Source organism: Capra hircus, chromosome 21, assembly GCF_001704415.2.
Source record: "Capra hircus breed San Clemente chromosome 21, ASM170441v1, whole genome shotgun sequence".
NCBI lineage: Eukaryota > Metazoa > Chordata > Mammalia > Artiodactyla > Bovidae > Capra > Capra hircus.
Genome location: NC_030828.1, coordinates 18,869,951 through 18,885,955, shown reverse-complemented (window position 1 = coordinate 18,885,955; position 16,005 = coordinate 18,869,951). Strand labels below are relative to the sequence as shown.

General features: G+C 50.2%; 1 protein-coding gene across 2 annotated transcripts; it reads right to left on the bottom strand.

Annotated features, from left to right (window-relative positions):
• Window positions 1,801–13,120, bottom strand: AEN (apoptosis enhancing nuclease). Of its 2 annotated transcripts, none has more exons than XM_018066517.1 (4): window positions 13,040–13,120; window positions 8,154–8,757; window positions 5,183–5,383; window positions 1,801–4,350 (listed from the first exon to the last, which is right to left on the bottom strand). In XM_018066517.1, exons 2-4 carry the CDS (start codon window positions 8,697–8,699, stop codon window positions 4,114–4,116), a joined length of 984 nt encoding a protein of 327 aa, XP_017922006.1. In that variant the 5' UTR covers window positions 8,700–8,757; window positions 13,040–13,120; the 3' UTR covers window positions 1,801–4,113. The 2 variants fall into 2 exon arrangements, with proteins under 2 accessions (XP_017922006.1, XP_017922005.1); XM_018066516.1 differs by lacking the exon at window positions 13,040–13,120 and adding an exon at window positions 11,178–11,504.

The following is a 16,005-nucleotide window of genomic DNA, read 5'->3' as shown; positions in this document are numbered from 1 at the left end:
TTGACCACCTGATGCAAAGAGACAACTCATTGGAAAAGATCCTGATGCTGGGAAAGACTCAAGGCAAAAGAAGAGGGCGGCAGAGGATGAGCTGGTTGGATAGCATCACCAACTCAGTGGACATGAATCTGAGCAACCTCTGAGTGCTGATGGACAGGGAAGCCTGGCGTGCTGCAGTCCATGGGGTCGCAGAGTCGGACACGACTGAGCGACTGAATGGCAACTGTGTGCTAAGGTTGGACCACAGGAACTGCTAAGAGCCTAGGGGAGGAATGCCTGACTCCAGCCAGGGGATGGGCTGCAGGGTTCCTAGTGGTGATGCTGCCCAGGTTTATCTAGTGTCACTCATCAGCCAGACCAAGTCCCCAGATCTCTTCGGGTCAGGCGACAGCAGGAAAGTGAGTCACTCCTGGCACAACTCTCAACCTTAGCTGACACATACCCTGCCACAGTTGGCCCATTGGTAGGTCACATCCCTCTCCCTACAGGCAACCTGCCCTTTGAAATCCAGCTCTCACAAACCCCTAAAATATGTATGTGAATTCCAAAATTACGTACCATAGATGGAACCACCTCAAACAGTCAGATATGGCAATTCCATGTGGTTCAACTTAAAACATATCAAACTGTACTAGTGGAATGAATACATTTTTAAATACACAGACACAAAAAGAATGAATTAAAAATAAACTATATACCAATAAACATGTGAAAAATTAAACATTCAATCAGGGGAGTGCAAATCGAAACCACGGTTAACCACCTGACGCCTGTCAAAATGGTTATTACCAAAAAGATCACAATAACATACTGGTGAGGATGTGGAGAAACTGGGACACTCGCGTAGCCACTGGGAAGGTAAAACGTGCAGTCACTGTGTAGAACAATGCAAGACCCCTTAAAAGATTAAGCGCAGAACTACCATGAGCCAGCAATCCCATTCTTCTGGGTGTATATCCAGAAGGACCGAAAGCAGAGTCCTGGAGAGATACAGAAGCATTATTAACAATAACAATGCCTGGCCATGGATGGACGGCTAAACAAATGACGGCATGTACATCCAAATGAATGTTACTCAGCCTTAAAATGGAAGGAAATTCTGACACATCCTACAACCTCAGAGATGAACTCTGGGGACATTTTAAGTGAAGTAAGCCAGACACAAAACGGCTAATACTGTAGGATTCCACTTATCATCGCTCAGTCATGTTCTGACCCTGCAACCCCATGGACTGCAGCACACCAGATTTCCCTGTGCTTCACCGTCTCCTGGAGTTTGTCCAAACTCATGTGCATTGAGTCAGATTTCACTTATATGAGGTATCTAATCAAACACACGAAGACAACGTGGAATGGTAGTTGCCAGGAGCTGAGGGGTTATTGTTAATGAGCATAGCGTCTGTTTTGTAAGATAATATCAGTTCTGGAGACGAGTTGCATAACAATGTGGGTATTAACACTATTAACTACACTTAAAAATGGTTAAGATGGTAAATTTTAAGCTGTTTTATATTTAAAACTAAAAAAAAAAGAATTTAAGATAAAAAGTGAGTGCATAGCTTCAAAGAGAAACAAGTTTAATAAACTTATGCTCTATAAATGATAGGGCAGTTACATAAAAAAAATAAACTACATAAATTCTGTAGCTCTAATATTTTCCTGCCACATTCCAAAGCACCATCTTGAAAGCCACCCACCTCAAAGGCCAAAGCACCCAGCAAGACTCGGTGCCCTGGGGTCCCACAACCCCTCCACCAAGCCCCCTCCCACCTCGGCTGGAGGATTCAAAAGGCCATTTCACCCATTTTTCCAGTTGAGTTTTATTCCAGAACGGTTTTACAAAGCTGATTTTAAACCCAGTACATCTCCACATGCGAACAGCTCCATCCCTCAGCCCAAAGCCCAAAGCCCTTAAGCAACTGCTCAGCTGTGAGTGTGGCGTCCCCTAGGCTTTTCAGGAGCCTAGAACAAACCCTTGGAAGCGGATCAGCAGCTGGTCAGTGACTCAGCCAGCGCCCAGAACAGTCTGCAGCCCTGCGTTTGCTGCTGTTTTCGGGAGTGTCTCTCACTCCCGGGCCCTGCTGCTTTGCTCAGATTGATGCAGCAGCACAGGGGAGAGTGAGCTGTGCTCAGCGGCCTGTGCCCCACCTACTGGAATAGCCACAAGAACAAGTCCTGTCTGGGCAAAAAATGCACAGCGTGAGAGATGTGAGTTAAGTTTTATTTGGGTGCAAAATGAGGACTGCAGCCCAGGAGGCAGCATTTCAGAGCTCTGATCCGAGCAGGCGAGGAGTGGAGTCAGGCTATATAGGAGTTTTGAAACATAGGGCAAGTGGTCCAAACATCAAAATACGATGCTACTTAAAACCAGAAATCTCGGGTTAAGGAGTTTAGTGCTTTTCTATGCATGGGAAGATGCGAGAGTCTGGGTTCAAGCTGAAATCACTCCTTTGATTTGCGCCTCAGCTCTCTGGGGCCGGTATCCTGAGCTTCACATCCTGAGTGTTCTCAGGGCTCTGCTGCAGGGAGTGGCTAGTCCGATGACTGCTAGATGACAGGTATTCTTTTCAGCCAAGTTTCCTCAGGGTTCACCAGTTCACTGTTTAAGGGCTGCAATCTGCAATTGCTGGTGACTGTGACTTCCTTTGTTTACTGATAAGGCTGGAAATATTTGGGGCCAAAGCCCTCAAATGGCCCTAGGGTGTGTTCAGGTGTTACTTGGAAGAACCTAACACTAATCCTTAAAGAAAACACAGCTCAAAAAAAAAAAAAGAAAAGAAAAGAAAACACAGGTCACAGAGCCTAACAACCCTGTGAGGTAGGTGGTACCCTTATTCCCATTTTACAGATGAGGAATCAGACTTAGGAGAAGTCACACACTTGCCTAGGTCTCAAAGCTATTAAGTGGTGAGCTAAGATGGGGCTCAGAGTTTCTGTGTGACTTGAGCTCTCAGGTACCCCAATACCACAAAACTGGTCCTTAGGGAAAAAGGACAGAGGGGTGGGGGATGAATCCTGACAGAGAATGTTTTTAGTAATTTAGAGAAAACCCACCCACTCACCCAACCACAAGTGGCTGGGGGCACCCACCCAAGTGCAGGCACTACACAGCGGTCAATGCCCAGTCTAACCCTGGCAGACCTGCCCTCTGCACCCCTGGAGACCTGTGGTCTTGCTCTCAATAAAGAAAGACCCCAGTGGGCAATTCTGCTGAGGGGTCCCAGAGTTTAAACCGCTCTACTGTTTCTCAGACTTCTGCTTCAGGATCTAGTGCTGGGTGGGCAGGAGGAATGCCTGCCTTGGGTCAAGATACACATGCCAGCCTCCACCCAGAGCTTATCTGCCTTCCCTCCTCCCAGAAGAGCACCTGGTGACTCCTGCCCGCAAGCAGGTGAGGACCCAGCTCCCCGTGATCTGAGGTCTCTGTTGTTCCATTGCTGCCAGAGTTCCAGTTCAGAAAGGGACAAAATGGCCTAGAAAGTGAAGTCGCTCAGTTGTGTCCGACTCTTTGTGACCCCATGGACGGTGGAGCCTACCAGGCTCCGCCGTCCATGGGATTTTCCAGGCAAGGATACTGGAGTGGGCTGCCATTTCTTTCTCCAGGGGATCTTCCCAAACCAGGGATCAAACCCGGGTCTCCTGCACTGCAGACATTGCTTTACCGTCCTTAACTGTATAGCCTCAGGGCATGTTTATTTTCTAGAAAGTGACTCTGGAGGAAGAGGTAGCTGGTGACAACAGGAAGAACACTTTGCCCCAGGTCACTGGGTGGATATAAGGGAACTCTGGAATATTGACACCCCCACCCACCGCACCCAAGGAGGGAGACCTGATCCCTTTAGAGAGCACAGCATGAGGGTGGGGGCGGCCTGATGCCATCTGTCGGAGCATTCCCTACTTCTGCTGGGTTCTAGCCCACCTGCCATTTTCACGGGCGTCTATAAAGTGCCATTAGCAAAACCACAGGAGTTGGGGAGGAAGGGCTGACAGCCCCGGAGAGCGGAGGGCTATGCTGTGGGCAGGTGGTCCCGACTCTTCAGACCGCGGGGGCAGCCAAGCGTCCTGCCCCAGGCGCTCTCCCGGTCCCCACTCCCCAGGGGAGCTTCTCCGCCCTCACTCCCTCCGGCGCGGCGCCTCCCCTGCGTCTCCGGGGGTGCCCTGGGCCGGGTCCTCCGGCCAGTACTGGTCCTGCATGTACTGCTCCACGTCCGTGCTGCTGTCGGGCTCTCTGTCCTCAGGGGGCGCCCGGAGGCTGCTGGCCGCCTGCTGCTCCCACTGCACCTCCACCAGCCGGTAGAGCTCCATGGCGGTCACGGCGTCTTCTACGGATGAGTGCCCGTGCTGGCCCACCTGCGGACGAGAGCCCACGTGTCACTGCCCGCGGTCCTGGGGGGCAGTCAGCCGCCCCGGGCTCTGGGTCCAGGCCCAGGGACGTGTACTCTCAGAACCCAGGTGCACAGCCTCGTTCAGTGAGAAGGACATGGGTCCCAGTCACACAGAAGATCGCTGGAATGCCAGCGGTATCACAAGCCATCTGTTTCGCCTTTTTCCTTAAATCTAAAAACTGGTTTAAAACTCCCTGATTCTGGGCTTCCCGGATGGCTCAGTGGTAAAGAATCTGCCTGCCAATGCAGGAGACGTGGGTTCATTCCCTAGTCCGGGAAGATCCCACAGGCCGCAGGCTTCGCCCACGCCCTGCAACAAGAGAAGTCACTGCCTTGAGAAGCCCGGGCACAGCGACCAGAGAGCAGCCTCCACTCGTCGCAACTGGAGCAGGCCCACAGGCAGCAGCGAAGATCTCCTCGACGCAGTCCCAGGGAGAAAATAAATACATTGCACCCAATTCAAAGGCTCGCGGAGCAGATGGGATAATGAATGTGAAACAAAGGAGGACCAAGAGTGACCAGGTACCCCTGACCGCTCCTGGGTGTAAGAGGTGGAATTCTACACGTGAACGAGAGGACAGAAGCAGGACTGGGTGGGAGATGGATCTAAAGAGAGCAGCCTGGGAGCAGGTGGCTGCCGGTCACAGCCTACTGGAGAGGAGGAGGGTGGAGAGAAAACACCCAGGGTTATGTGTACACCCGGGAGTCCCTGGACCAGGCTGGGGAAGTGGCAGGCCCCGCACTGCCTGCCCATGGCCCCTGGCTCCCCCCTCCCGCTCCCCTCCAGCCCCACGCACCTGGATCTTCTTGTGCAGCAGCTGCAGGGCCAGGTCCTTCAGAGAGACACGATTCCGGACGTGGAGCCCTGGCTGGCTGAGGAGGCTGGGGACGGAAGTGGTATCCCGGGTCTGGCCCCGAGGGTGGATGTACTTGAGGGCCTGGAAATCGTTGTGCAGGGCGTGGCCCACCACCACCTTGCCCTTCAGGAGCTTGAGGATCTGTGAACAGAGGAGGAGTCAGGAAGGGCCACATCCTGACACCCTGAGCAGTGGTCCAGGGAACCCTGTAGGGGGAGGCAGTGTAGACAGGGGTGACCATGAGCCCCACAGTTAATCAGGCTGCTCAAAGTTTGAATGCAGACCCTTGACTCACTACTCACTATCACCAGGGGCCTGTTTAAGCTTCCCCCACACCTGCAAAACGGGAAAGCTGGCAGCCGCATTGGTGGGGTGGCTGTGAGCACTAAGGAGCTCTTAGCTGGGCAGGTTATCCCAGACAAGCATATTTCCTCCTGGCCCAGCCTCTTCTCAGCCTGGAAGACTTAGCCACCCCCAACCCCCTCCCGCCCACTTCCGCCCCCAACTTCCACCAGCTCCTCTCACAGCAGGTCTCAGCTTTAAACATCGGGAGGCTGCCCCGGCTGCCACCAGGACCCCTGCTGTTCTCTCCTTTGGGGGATTAACCATGTTGTCTAAGTACACGTTCAGCTCCACATGGCCTGTTCAAGCTGCCCCTCAATGTAAGCTCATTGTAAAATGCAGGGACATGTGTGCCTAGACTAGCGGTGCCCAGTGACAGCTCAGCTCACAGGAGGGAGTCCGGGGAGACGTGCCAGGTGAAGTCACAGAACTGTGCCAGGCACTGGAGACAGGCGACCAAGGACAGCTCTTTCAGCACCAACGCAGCAGTCCTTGTCTTCTGGATTCTGTCCCTTTGCCCCTCTGCCATCCAGGACTCCCGCCTCTCACCCTCGGAACCTCTCTCTGGCTCAGCTCAGACCATCTGCACAGGGTGAGCCTCTCTTTCTTGCCTTCCAAGGGAAGCCAAATCCAGGCCTACGGGCCTGCAAACCCCTTGAACCCTCTTCCCTGGGCTTGCATCTCCTTATCACCTGCTGCCAGCCTCCCACAGCCACCTCTGCTGGCAACACACGGTTTATCACTAAACTCAGCTTTCATAGGATATGGATAGGCACATTTAGACTTCAGTGGTAGGGATGGGCCACCACCCCACACACATACACACAAGCCACATGGTGGGAAAGGACTCAGCAGACCCCATTCATACTGGCCCAGAGCGTGGGCCAATCCAGCACGGGCCTGCTCTTGGCAGGCCAAGAGACACCCCTAGGAGCTGGGGGTCACCACCCGTCTGCCTTCCTGCTGCCTCTATTCCTAATCAGCTCACTTGAAACATCCTTTTAAAAGAAATGCTTACACTGTATCTGCTGTGAAAAAGGAAGACACAAGATGACTTGTATCAATATTCCCTAAATGTACCTCATCCCAAGAATAAACCAGAAATGTTAAGTATAGCTTTGCTATAATGCTTGGTTTAAAAATGCAGAATGGTCCAACCTGGTTGATGTGACTTGAGAATAATGCAGATGTTGCCCTTGATAAACACTGAGTGAATGCAGAAAGCATACCCAGGTTAGCAGAGCCACGGGGGAATCTCAGAAGTCTACCAGCCAGCTTAGCTCACCTGCATGCTTCCCACACCCTAACTTCAAGTAACACCCTTAACCGCTCCACCACAGCACAAGCCACCATCCTCTCGACAGCTACTTCCCTGAGCGCTCCAGGTCTTATCAAGGCAAGTTCAGTTCAGTCGCCAAGTCAGGTCCGACTCTTGGCGACCCCAGGGACTGCAGCACATTAGGATCCCCTGTCCTTCACTATCTTCCGGAGTTTGCTCACAAAGCACCATATCAGTAAATTTATACTTTCCTTAACCACTGAACCTGTGCAAAACTGTGCTTCCACTGTTTCCATAATTGGGACCTCCTGTTTTATCTGGGGGGTCATTGATAAAGTTTAAGTGTTGTGTCTCTAACCCCATCTTCCCCATCAGCTCTAGGGTATTTATCACGCAGGTTTGTACAGCATGATGGTTTTTAGAAACACACATCAGTTCCCTCCCAAGACCTAGAGACTTGCAGGATTAGAATCTCTAGGGAGAGAATCTGGGACAAGAATCCAAGATTGTTAATAAGGATTTAGGTACATTTCCTATGCTCAAGGGTGTTTGGGAGTTCCTGGCATGTTAGTGTGGCCCCAACCACAGATTAATTTTCCTCAAAGCAATGAGTCCCTTGGACAGCAAGGAGATCAAACCAGTCAATCCTAAAGGAAATCAACCCTTAACATTCATTGGAAAGACTGATGCTGAAGCTGAAGCTCCAATACTTTGACCACCTGATAGGAAGAGCTGACTCATTAGAAAAGATCCTGATGCTGGGAAAGATGGAAGGCAGGAGAAGGGGATGACAGAGGATGAGATGGCTGGATGGTGCCACCGACTCAATGGACATGAGTTTGAGCAAGCTCTAGGAGGTGGTGAAGGACAGGGAAATCTGGCATGCTGCAGTCCATGGGGCCACAAAGAGTGGGAATATGACTTAGTGACTGAACAACAACAAAGCAATGAAAAACTAACATAAAAAAATACCAAAATATTAACACCTGGAGGTGACAGCACTAAGGGCCTTACACATTTTAAGCAGACACGTAGTACTTTTATAACAGAAGAAAATGCGGAGTGCAAGCTGCTTCCCATCTTGTGGGAAAGGCACAGCCTTTCCACACACACCACCACGTGGGACAGCCAGCAATCACTCCATGCAGGTAAGGCAGGATTTCTACTCACCCTTTCCTATGGAGAGGAAACCCACTGTTTGAAGAAGCTTAGTAAGGTTCCCAAGGTCTCTCTGCTTCCAGTGGCTACGTGTTAGCTCAGACCCGGGCTCAGCCCCCGCCCTGCCCTCACCTCTTTCTGGGCCACCTGGAAGGGGATGGCTTTGCGCATGTGCTGCCGGGTGATGCCGCTCCAGCGCGTGCGGTAGTCCACGATGGGCATCTCAGGCCGGACGTACTTGTCGTAGAGGACCTCGCCGTAGTAACTCACCACAGAGCACCGGGCCAGCTCGCTCACCCGCCCTCGGGGTCCTGTGCCCACCATCTCGCAGTCAATGGCCACGCACTTGCTGGGCAAGGGGCCGGCAGAGTCCCTGGGGGCTGGCTTTCTGTTGCACCCAGCACCTTCAGATTCAGCCCGCGGACGCTGCCTGGCACTGCCGGCCACTTCTGTGCCTGGTGGGGCCCCAAGCAGCATAGGCAGAGGGGAGGGTCCTGGCTCCCGGAGTGGGTTCAGCAGCCCCTGCTCCTGCAGCAAGGCCTTCCGGGCCATGAAGCGCTGGTGCTGTCGGCTCTTCCTCTTGTGCTTCCTCCGAAGCACATCCTTGGCATTCCGGCTAGCCAGGGAAGGGCTCAGGCACTGCACTGACTCAGGAGCTTCCTGGGGTACCATCCCCATCTGTGCACCACTCAGGGCCAGGGAGGCCTGGGAGGTGATCTGCCAACAGGGTAGCAGCCTGGGAGAGAAACAGGGCAGAGGGGCAGGGTGAGGAACAGGCCCGGCCAGCCCTGCCCCCCCACCCGCTCCCTCCAGCCAGTGCGCAACTGCTGTACAGTGTCTCAGGATCCCAGACAAAGCCAAGGACCTGCTTTAATGATAACTGCACTCATAGGGTCAACATCACCTGCAAAATCACTGTCTTAAGTACTTTACATGGAATCACTCAATCTTTCCCACAACTCAGAAAGGTATTATTATCCCTGTGTTGTAGGTGCAAAAGGTGAGGCATGAAGGCTTAGTAATTCATCCAATTAATAAACAGACAAAGGCTGATGTGAACCCAGAACCCAGGCTTTCAAATTCCACGCCATAGCCTACCTCCAACATTGTTAGCTTAAACTAAAAATTATGAAAAACTTTTAGAGAGGTTTAAGAGCAAATAAACAAAATGAGAAAATAAAGATTACAGAGATGTTACATATATACGAAATCCCATTTTGGATAAACAAACAAAAGCTTTATGCAGTGTAAAAGTAGAACCTTTCCTACCCACAGTAGAACCTAGAGAAACTATCTCACAGGAAGCCCACAACAGTTGTATTTTTGATATGTGTTAACCAAAATGACATATCTATCAACTGACTTTCTAATTGACTCGTCATAACACTGCCTACAAACATTTAATATAGTTGGACTTGTAGTGTAATCATGGAGGCCTACAGGCATAGGTGTGTGCTGGTAAACCAGCTCAAATCTAAAAAGGAGAAACAGAAAAAAGCCCTGATGTACAGTGCTGTAGACTTCCGTGGTACCTCCTCCACGCTTTCCATGCCTGAATGCTGGGTTGACAGGAGATGCTGTCAAACACCACGGTCACAGGAAACAGCTGTTTGCTCCTGTGGGTTTACAAACCCCACGCAAAGACTGGCATCTTCCCAATCGTCAAGGATGCAGCTTGGGAAGCCTCATCTCATTTGCTGTGCTAAGTCGTAAGTCAGCCGGTAGATTTTGAATAGACCACAAAACCAGCGCTTTGAAGTAGTCAGAGCAGGGACTAACTCAGCTCAGAATAAGTACCTAACCAATTCAGGTTCTTTGCATGTAAACCCACCCTTCCCTTGTGAATAGGAAATGGTAAAATCCATGTGTATTTTTAAAAATTATTATTATTTTAACAGTTACTGGAGTATAACTGATTTACAATGTTGCTATTAACTTCAGCTGTATAACAAAGTGATCAGTTACACACACAAATATTCCTTTTCATGTGCTTTTCCATTATGATTTATCACAGGATATTGAATATAGTTCCCTGCGCTATACAGGGGGCTTCCCCAGTGGGTCAGTGATTTTAAAAAATCCACCTGCAATGCAGGAGGCGAGGGTTCTATCCCTTGGTCGTGAAGATCCCCTGGAGGGGGGCATGGCAACCACTCCAGTATTATTGCCATGAAAATCCCATGGACAGAGGAACCTGGCGTGCTGTAGTCCATGGGGTCACAAAGAGTTGGACATGACTGAGCATCTGAGCAGCAGCAGCAGCGCTATCTATACTTGTTTATCCATCCTATTTGTAATAATTTGCATTTGCTAATCCCAAACTCCCAATCCTTCCCTCCCCCACCCCATTATTTCAGTCTCCTGGTTCATTAATCCGTCTTTCATCTAGACTGTATACTTTGATGTAGCCTTTAAAATCTTTATAGGTGACCAATTTTAGTTGCAACTGTATTCATGAAAATGCTGTTTCCTAGTACATCTGATTAAAATTGAGCTGCTCATTCTTAACTCCTGAATCAACTATTCTTCATAGTATCAAAGGGATTTTCTGTGGAGTCAGTACAGTGTCATATCCTAGGCTTTCGACTGGTTAGTATATATTTGTATTGTGGCCAAATCCCCATTACGCTACATATTTACATTTATTATATGTATATATTATAAACTCCCTGCATATACCCACACACACACCTAAATATATGGAAGGACCCATGACTGTCATCAGGCCAGGTATTTAAAAAGCAGAAGCGCTAAGTTAGAGAAGGCCTGGCAGTGGAGGAGATACTTTGAAGGGTTTCAGAAAGGTCTACCAGTCAGCCCAGGAAGGGAAGGGCATGCAGACAGGAAAAAACATGGACACAAAGTCCAAGAGGCAGGACACATTCATGGTGGGAAAGCAAGGATTTGGATGCAGCAACTGGAAAGAAAGGAGGTAGGGGCGAGGAGACGGGGACAGTAAGGGAGAACTGCGCCTGGAGAAAAGTCAAAGTTGGGGCTTCATCCAAAGGTAGGTGGGAACCATCAATCTCCAGAGTTTTAGGGAGAGGGGGACAGGATCACAATTGCCTTAAAGGAAGAGGCCTGGAGAAAGAACATAGGACTCTGCACAAGGGCAGCAGAGATTAAGAGAAATGGGAGGAGAGATGAACTACCTACCATTCGGTGATGCCTGGGCCAGACGGGAGTCTCCATGACATCCTCCCTCTGCTTCCTGATCCCTTCCCCCAAGAAGCCTTCTCCTTTTTAAAGGGCTCTCAACTATAACCACCTTCTTCATATTCACAAGTCACCTACTGAGGCTGACAGATACAGAACCTCAACTTGCCTTGGCCCAGTAATGGGGAGAATGAGGTCTAAGAAGACAGAGAGCCGCTAATAACTGCCTTCTGTAGGGGAGGAGGGACCTTGTCCTTCTCTGAGATGGCCAAGGACCCTGCAAGGTCAGGAGGCCTGGACTAGGGTCGATGGCCTCCCTAAACCTGTTGACAAAGTTTCAAAGAGGCCAGAAATTGGTGGCATGGTGGTAAAGAATTCACCTGCCAATGCAGGAGATGCAGGATCCCTGGGTCAGGAAGGTCTCCTGGAGAAGGAAACGGCAACTCATTCCAGTATCCTTGCCTGGGAAATCCCATGGACAGAGGAGCCTGGAGGTCCATGGGGTCGCAGAGTCGCATGGAGGAGGGGGAAAAAACGGTCTCGGGGCTCTTTGTTCCAAGAAATGAAAGCAGTCCTCTTCTACATGTCCTGACTTAGCTGACACATCAGAACCAACAGTTAATCATCAAGGGCACACAGTCCTCATCTTGGGCTGCCACACGGAGCTCAGTGAAGCTAGGCAGAAGCTTCGCTCAAACAACAAATGTTTCAGTGAAGCAAACAAATCTCTCTCCCGCCCAGAACCAACATCTGAATCAGCAGCCAACAGGCCTTTGGGCAAAGGAACTCCAAAGTCAGAATTGCCAGTGGCCTCAGGGCCACCAACTTGCGGGCTATCAGGAAGATGGGCAGTCTAGACCCTGCTCTGGCACTAAAGAGCTAGATGAACAGGACCAAGACACTGTCTCCTAACTCAGGGGTCCCCAACCTCTGGGCCACAGACCGGTACCTCCTGTCAGATCAGCAGCCCCATTAAATGAGAAAGAACCATAAGGCACTTGAATTATCCAGAAACCATCCACCCTGCCTTCCCAGTCCATGGGAAAATTTGTCTTCCAAACCGGTCCCTGGTGCCAATAAAAGTTGGGGATGGCTGACCTAACTTAAAACTAGGGTTTATTAAACCCAGCGTCGAACTAGGTTGCTGCTGCTGCTGCTGCTAAGTCACTTCAGTCGTTCCCGACTCTGTGCGACCCCAAGACGGCAGCCCACCAGGCACCCCCATCCCTGGGATTCTCCAGGCAACCCACCTCCAAAAAGCAGCTCATTATCAGAAACAATTAAGACGTCTGTCTAAAAAGTCTGATTTCCAAGCCTACCCCCACACCTTCTTAACTGCCATTTGGGGAAAAGGGCCCTCGAATCTATTTCAGACTGCGCGGCCCCGCCCCCCGCAACAGGACACTAATAATCGCCGGAATTTGAGAAAAGCCGGCTCGATGAGATCCCCTGTGCTGCTGAAAAGTTAAAATGAGACAAGAAAGTCCGAGGAGATCCTGCTCAGTCTCCCCTGGCCGCCGGCTTTCCGGGGAGTGACGTGCGGGCGGCCCGGCCTCACCAGGGAGGGACTGAAGCACTGGTCACTCAGGGGTCGCGGTTGCCCGGCCAACGCCCACCAGGCCCGGCCCCACTGCCCAGCGCCACCCACTCAGACCCGAGACCCTAGAGCAGGGCGCGATGCGGGCCAAGAGGCGCCCCGGGCCGGGCCTGCCCTCCCGGGGCCCCGGGAGCAGAGCCGGCCCGGCCGGGAGTCCCCGGCCACAAGTCGGGGGCGGACACACCTCGCGGGGGCCCTCCGCGGCCTGGACATGTCGCGCCAGCCAGCCCCACCCCGAGATCCCCGGCAGGGTCCCCGAGATCACCTGAGAGCCCCACGAGTCCCCTCACGCCAGCACGTGGCGTCCAGGCAGCCGGCAGCCGCTACACGCCCGGGCAAGCCCGCTGCGGCCGCCCGCCTATTGGCTAGCTGGACGGCAGCTCCCGCCTAAGGCCTTTTCTGATTGGTCGGAAGCCTGGCTGGCTGCCGGTTGGCACTGGGCGCATAAGGGGCGGGGACTCCAAGAGGGGCGTGGTTTGTGCCCAGGCGGGCCCCACCCGCGGAAAATTTTAAAGCCGACTGGAGGGGACTGTGGCCTTTTTTCTCGCCAGGGTCCGCTCCCACCTAGGTCCCCAGGCTCCAATTCATCCCCCTCCCTGGGTGAGGATGTGGACTCTTATGAGCTCCGTGCCACTAAAAGCAGAATGACTTACTGTGTACACACCCACATTTGAAAAAGGTGGCCCCTACCTCCTCCAGTGTTGAGGAGACTGGGTGAAAGAGTAATACACCTGATAAGCACTAAAGAAAGATTTTTTAAAATTAGGATTGCTTCTTCGGCGCAGTTTTTTTCATTGGTCCTTTTGCAGTACTTTATTCATAAGTAATACGTTCCTGCCATGGTCTCCGCAGTGGGATACATAGAATAAGCTTCGTTGGTGGAGACTCTAGTTGCTCACAGTTTGGCACAGTAACAGAAGTTAACAGCTAACTTACTGCAACGTGAATTAATAAAAATAATAATAAACAGCTTGCATTTATTATTGAGCATTAACAATATGCCAGGCAAAACACCTGTTTAGTCTGAGGAACTCTTTGAGATATTATCTCTGTTTCACAATTAAGGAGACTGACATTTAAAGAAATTAAGGAAAAACAGCTCGAATCCAAACCAAGACCCTTACCTATGAAGTCAGATTCCTTCTAGCTCCATTTTGCAAGCAGCAGTGCCATCGCAAGGTAACCAGAGGTTCAGGGGTACCTGGGCCTATTTCTGACCAGAATACAGATTTAAGGGAAGCAGGACAAAGGATAAGGCCGCTGGAGAGATAAGCATTCCTACTCAGATTCCTGATGGTTTGGAGGAGATGGAAAGAGTTCCAGCCAGAGCTGGTTCACCAGCAGATCTACCTTTGAGGGAGCTCACTCTGGCTGCAGTATGAGAGGAATGGGCCATGCCTGGAGAAAAAGGAGTGGGAGCAGGTGACTGTGGACACTACGGCAGGATAAGATCCTAATGGCCAAAGTGGTGCACGTGTGTGTGCCTGCTCAGCTGTGTTTGACTCTTTGCAACCTGTAGACGGTAACCCACCAGCTCCTCTGTCCACAGGGTTTCCCAGGCAAGAATACTGGAGTGGGTTGCCATTTCCTTCTCCAGAGATCTTGCCGACACAGGGATCAAACCTGCATCTCTTGTGTTCCTGCCTTGGCAGGCAGATTCTTTACCACTGCACCATGTGGGAAGACCAACCAGAGTGCTAGGTAGGGAGGATAAAGAGCTTGGGACAGATTCCTGAGCTCCTTAGGAGGCAGCGTTGAGAGGACAGACAGAGAAGGGAAGGAATGCAGAGCAGCTGTTTTCAGACAAGGCGACTTTGTCAGAGGCAACTCTGGGGACAGGAAGGGTTTCAAGAGAGTCAGTTACCAGAACCTCGACTCCTGTGGGACTAGACCTGGGAATGGAACTGGAGTCTTTGAAGTCCAGCTTCCCTCTCCCCTTGTATAACCAGCTGTCTCCCACTTTACAAAGGAAAGTCACAGACACACACCCAGTCTAAACTTTGCTCTGCAACATTGCCCTAGGAAAGAAAAGAGTTTCCCAGTCCTGAATATGAATTGGGTTTCCCAGGTGGCTCAGCAGTAAGGAATCATCTGCCAAGCAGAAGACATGAGTTCTATACCTGGATCAGGAAGATCCCCTGGAGAGAGAAATGGCAACCCACTTCAGTATTCTTGCTGGGAAATCTTATAGACAGAGGAGTCTGGTAGGCTACACGGGGTCACAAGAGAGCTGGACACAACTCAGCAACTGAACAGCAACAACAACGGGCTATGATCCAGGACTGGCAAGAAACCCTTCTACCAGTCTATTGGTTTCCGATTCTTTGCTTTTGCTATGATCCAAGGAGGATTTAATCATGTTGTCAGCTAATAGGTCATTAAAAACATTGTTTTGAGGCTGGATGATTATCAGGAATCAAAAGAATTGAGAGTCATTGCCAGGAAAACTTCCTTCCACTTCTGTCTTTTATCTGAACAATGTTTATTAGTGCTTACATCCATAAAAACAAAATGGAAGGCCCAACTCTTTCTCATTCTCGCAAAAAGTATATTCATCCCTGGATTTACAAATTTGATGGAAAAAATAACTGGTTCAACCTCTTAAAGGGACACATTTCCAATGGCATTTCTAGTGAAAATTTACTTTTTATGTGTAAAGATTATTGCTCGGACAATGAAATGCTGTGTATTTATCATTTGCTCATTTGCAATACAAATAATTGCAACAATATCTCAATCCGGAAGGAAAAAATATAACACTGAGACCCCTATGGGTCACAAGACAGAAAAAAAGAATCACATTTGGAAACTTTATGGGTCACAAGACATTTTTCTAGTGTTAACAAGTTCAAATGGATGTACAGTTTCGTGGCATTAAAATGTGATCAGGTTCTCCAGAAAATATTACCAAACATGAAAACAGATGATGCTAGGATAAAACGCCATAGCAGAAGGTGAATGGAAATATAAGTTGAAGAAGAACAAAGAATGTTGCACATAAATAAAAAAACAAATCCAGATTAAGTAAGGAGAAACTGTTTGAAAGGATTAGTGGGGTGGATGATTGGGAGGAGAGATTTATCGCAATAGAGAAAATGCTCTGCTAATTCTTAAGAGTTAGGCAAAAAGAGTTTCCTTTTATAGGGAGGAGAAAACAGGGCCAGAAAGAATACATTGTGGAAGCAAGAGTGACCAGATCCTTTTATATCAGTAGATATTAGATTTGGAGAT

Coding starts and splice junctions, on each gene's coding strand:
- AEN (XM_018066516.1), bottom strand. CDS start 11,218: ATGTCATGGAGACTCCCGTCTGGCCCAGGCATCACCGAATG. Junction 5,384..8,153: donor TCCAGGTGGCCCAGAAAGAG/GTGAGGGCAGGG, acceptor CTCTGTTCACAG/ATCCTCAAGCTCCTGAAGGG. Junction 4,351..5,182: donor TGCTGCACAAGAAGATCCAG/GTGCGTGGGGCT, acceptor TCTCGTCCGCAG/GTGGGCCAGCACGGGCACTC.